The sequence below is a fragment of the Triticum urartu genome, chromosome 2A, assembly GCF_056163025.1.
Source record: "Triticum urartu cultivar PI428250 chromosome 2A, HENAU_Tu73, whole genome shotgun sequence".
NCBI classification, from domain to species: domain Eukaryota; kingdom Viridiplantae; phylum Streptophyta; class Magnoliopsida; order Poales; family Poaceae; genus Triticum; species Triticum urartu.
The window spans coordinates 544349533-544354186 of record NC_141874.1 but is presented as its reverse complement, the minus strand read 5'-3'; the positions used below and the strand labels follow the sequence as shown (position 1 = coordinate 544354186).

Sequence of the window (4654 nt, the reverse complement as noted above, 5' to 3'; positions counted from 1 at the left end):
CATCTAGTTTTTAGTATTTTAATTAATGTAATGTGGACTTTCGCCGGCCTTCGTGGCCGGATTTTATGTTTAATTAAATGCATGTATTTATTTTCAAAATGCTTGCAATATTTTTTTAGCGCGCCGATGAAATGGGTCGGGCCAGCGTTGGGCGCTCGTGCCGACCCAAATACAGCGCCGGATGTTGTGTCCGCCGGACCGACACAAACGGATAAAAAATGAACAAAAGCGTCGTCCGTTTAGATCGGCTCGGTCGGCTCGTTGGAGTTGCTCTAAGAAATCTAATATTTGCTGGATATTCAGGCGCTAGATCTTACCTGAACCTGGTCCAGTCTGCCACATGCCCACGCGCCTGCTTGATCTGCCAATATTGGGCAAAGCATGTCGTGAGATGAATCCGAAGCTATGGGTTGGCACTCCTGCTTTCACCCTTTGAGGGCACTCAATTCCCAACCACATTCATGGGTCCACGCATCCCTGCTACTACTAGATGCCACCAATCCAACAGCACCCAGGCTAGGGTACGGTGCCTTATACAGTTTGTTTTAAACACACCACCTGGCATGTGTACGTACTCCTGCCAATTCAAACGGCTGAGACCAGCGGCATTGAATCGTTTTACAGGGGAGAATCATTGTCCCAGACCCCCATCCAGATCGGTTACCAGTAAAAGGCGGATAACATTGTTGTCTGACGCCTGATGGCCAAACAGCCTTGCGGTAAAAAACAAGTCTGCAGAGCGCACGCAGCGAACTCGCAAAGGGACGCGCGAGCAAAACCAACAGCAACGACGACAGGGCAAGCAATAGAAAATGATTTGAATTTCCGTGCCTAACTGTTTTTTACTGTCCGTTTGAATCTGACCGCACATGACACAAACTACTGTTAAGCAGTTCAAACTTGAGTGCCATTGACGCCTATCTATTCTTAGCGGACGGGTGCATGGACAGGGTGATGCAAAAGCATATAGGCAGGTACACATGCAAACTATTGCACTGCACGTACCTGCAGTTGCTCAGAGGTTCCTTGCAGTGGCGTCGACGCCTACCTTGGCTGCCCTGCCGGTGCGTGTGCGTGCGTGCGTACGTGCCTGCTCCATTCCGTGGATCGCACAGCCTTTCCGCAGCTCTTCTACCAAATCAGAGGAGCATTTCCTCCTTCCTCCCCACCTTGAAATGGCTGATGCCTGCAAGGCTGCAATCATGTCCAATCTCGGTAGACGCCACCGCCTGCCGCGCCTCTTCTTCATCGTGTCCTTCGCCGTGCTTCTCTTCTCGGTAGGCTGCAACGGCGAGGAGAGGGGAGATCAAGCTGATGGTGGGGGTGTTGGCAGCTTCAGATTGCTGCTTGGCATTGGTGCTCTGGGCCCGAGGCCATTGCGGAGGCAGCATCACGCCCATGCCGTCGCTCCGGCTCCGGCTCCGGCTCTCGCACCGGCACCGGCAGCGGCGCCGGCCACGGGTCGTCGTGCCCACTTACCGCTGCTCCACAAGAACGCGCGCCTCCCGGACCCCGTCCCCGGGAAAGTCGCCCACAGGAGGAACGGCACGGCGCACAGCCCGCGCGACGGGGGAGGTGGGCACGACCACGATGGGAAGAAAAGCATGCAGCTAGTCATTGTGGCCGCCGCCGCGGCGCTCTCCGGCGCGCTGGTGGTGCTCCTTGTCGTCCTTGTGGTGTTCCTCACGTGCAGGAAGTTTCAGAGGAGGCGCGACGGGGCTGAGCAGAGCGGCGCCACTAACAAGGTGAGCTTTGATCCTGGCCCGAACCTGCTCTACCTGGACGCCGTCAAGCCGTACATCGGGGCAGGGCACGACGACGCTGAGGCGCCGGGGACGGTCGTGCCCGGACCGAAAGATGACGAACCGAAGCTTGAAGAAGAAAACGATGCCGGAGCTTGCTCCGAAGACGACGGCGCCGGGTCGGTCCATTCTTCGTGTTGCTTCAACTCCTCGCACTTCTCCTACTCCGAGCTCCGGGACACAAAGTCCGGTCAGGCCGACGGCGTGTCGCCGTCACCTTCCGCGCGGTCAAGACGGCGGAGCTCTGCTCCTGCGACGCCCGCGGATAAAATGAAGGCCGCGAGTCCTTATTCGCCGCAATGCCCGCGCACGCCCGGGAACGAGGAGCGAGTGTGCCGCGCCCACTCGCCGAGCTCGTCGGAGTCAGCAGCGCGGCTCTTCATGGATCCTGAGCTCCGGCGAACCCGCGGCTCATTGAGCTTTCCAGGAGTGCAGAGCAGCAGCACGCGCCAATCAAAGGAGACAAAAGCAGAGGCAGGAACCGTGCGCTCGGACGCTGCAAGTGACATGACGGTGCCACCACCACCTCCTCCTCCTCCACCGCCGCCACTGCAGCCGGCTTGTGGTCCGGGTGTTGTGCCACCGCCGCCGCCGCCACCCCTACCACTGCTCATACTGAAAGAGCAGAATTTTCGGAGAAGTGGTGGCCCGGGTCTACCGCCGCCGCCCGCGCCGCCGGGCATGCTGAGGCAGAGCGCGCCGCTGGGGAAGAATGGCGCCGCGCTGCCTAAGCTGAAGCCTCTGCACTGGGACAAGGTGCGCCAGGCGCCCAACCGCCGGATGGTGTGGGACAGAATCCGATCGAGCTCATTCGAGTAAGCCTGGATCAGTTTGACTTTCCGTTTTTCTGTCACGCACGCACTCATCTTTGAATCTGAAGCAGTACAACTTTTGATAATTTTTGGTTTGCAGATTGGACGAGCAGATGATCGAGTCGCTGTTCCTGTACAACTCGAGGCTCTCGGCGAAGCACGAGGAGGCCCAGAGCCGGAGCCCATCCCTCGGCAACCATGTCCTGGACCCCAAGCGGCTGCAGAACATCACCATCCTCATGAAGGCGGTGAACGCCACCGCCGAGCAAATCTACGCCGCGCTGCTGCACGGTAACTCAACGGCTGCACGGCGCACGTATCTATCAACAGGACACGCTCATATCATACGGTGGTGATCCTTGATTTGGTTGCTGGATCTTTGGTGCAGGGAACGGCCTGTCGGTGCAACAACTGGAGGCGCTCATCAAGATGGCGCCGACCAAGGAGGAGGTGGAAAAGCTCTCCGGCTACGACGGCGACGTCGAGAGCCTGGTCCCGGCGGAGAGGCTCCTCAAGGCGGTGCTCACGATACCGTGCGCCTTCGCACGAGTCGAGACGATGCTGTACCGCGAGACCTTCGCCGACGAGGTCGGCCATATCAGGAAGTCGTTCGCCATGCTCGAGGTGAGCGCTGAGCAGAGCTCGACATGCTACTGTTGCAACCGCGCGCTAGTTCCTTGACGTTTTTGTTTCTTTGTTTCGAAAGGACGCGTGCAGGGAGCTGATGTCGAGCAAGCTATTCATGAAGCTGCTGGAGGCCGTGCTCAAGACAGGGAACCGGATGAACGTCGGGACGGCGCGGGGCGGCGCCATGGCATTCAAGCTCGACACGCTGCTCAAGCTCGCCGACGTCAAGGGCGCCGACGGGAAGACGACGCTGCTGCACTTCGTGGTCCAAGAAATGACGCGGTCGCAGAAGTCGCCGACGCGCGCGGCCGAGGGGACAGACATCGGCACCGGCCTGGCCGCCGAGCTCACCAACGTCAAGAAAACGGCGACCGTGGACCTGGACGTGCTCACCACGTCGGTCTCCAGCCTGTCGCAGGGCATCTCCCGGATCAAGGAGCTGGTGGGGAGCGGCCTCTCCGGCGACGAGAGGAACGGGTGCTTCGTCGCCTTCATGGCGCCCTTCGTCAGCCAAGCCGAGGAGGTGATCCGGGAGCTGGAGGACGGCGAGCGCCGGGTGCTGGGCCACGTGAGGGACATCACCGAGTACTACCACGGCGACGTGGGCAAGGACGAGGCGAGCCCGCTCAGGATCTTCGTCATCGTCAGGGACTTCCTGGGGATGCTGGAGCGGGTGTGCAAGGAGGTCAGGGGGGTCAAGAATTTCCATGCTTGGAATCCTGTTCTGAATAACGTATGATGCTTTGGTTTTGAGTGGTTCTTGGCTAGATTAGAACAGAATCCATTATACATAGTCCACTGATGATTTTGGTTTGGTAGAAGACTAGATTGTTGAAGATTGAGATGTATAGTTGATGAGTTGATCACTCACTGGGAAGAGACGAGATGATGTTTGAACTGGCACCGTTTGAAACAAGGGTCTGTCTAAGACACATATGTCACATCTAACCTTGTGTCCATTATATTTGTGGTTTATTTTTTGTCCCAGTTTTTTTTTTCCTTGTTGCTTGCTGCGTTATTTGTGAAAATTTAAATGTGATGTTTTTAAAAAACATCTAGATATGAATTAGACAAACTGTTGAAACAAACAAGTTGGCGTGTGTTTGTCCCCTTGTTTAGTCCTCTTTTGTCTCATTGCTCATATCTCTTTCTGCAGAATTTGAAATTTTGAATCGGTTAGTGTCACCTGCAGAGTTTCAGAGTCCCACGTGCAGAACCATGTTTATTTTCTCTGCCGCTATGTCTGCCTCGTGCTCTTTCAGAACCCGAAGGGTAGTCCTTTATATACACGGAGGTTAGTCTGCTAGTAATAATGGATATAAAATAATTACACTGATAAGCGTAGTAGTAAGATAAACCTTTTTTCTCAAATAACATGTAATTTTATTCAAACTCTAACCATTATTACATGTA

The 4654-nt window shown here is 55.9% G+C and overlaps 1 protein-coding gene across 1 annotated transcript; it reads left to right on the top strand.

The window, feature by feature from the left end:
- The first annotated feature begins 949 nt into the window (after nt 1–949).
- LOC125527914 (Actin-binding FH2 (formin homology 2) family protein) lies at nt 950–4216 on the top strand. The gene is made up of 4 exons (XM_048692414.2): nt 950–2617; nt 2715–2905; nt 3003–3238; nt 3321–4216. The coding sequence occupies exons 1-4, from the start codon at nt 981–983 to the stop codon at nt 3978–3980; spliced, it is 2724 nt and encodes a 907-aa protein (XP_048548371.2). The 5' UTR covers nt 950–980; the 3' UTR covers nt 3981–4216.
- Nucleotides 4217–4654: the final 438 nt, after the last annotated feature.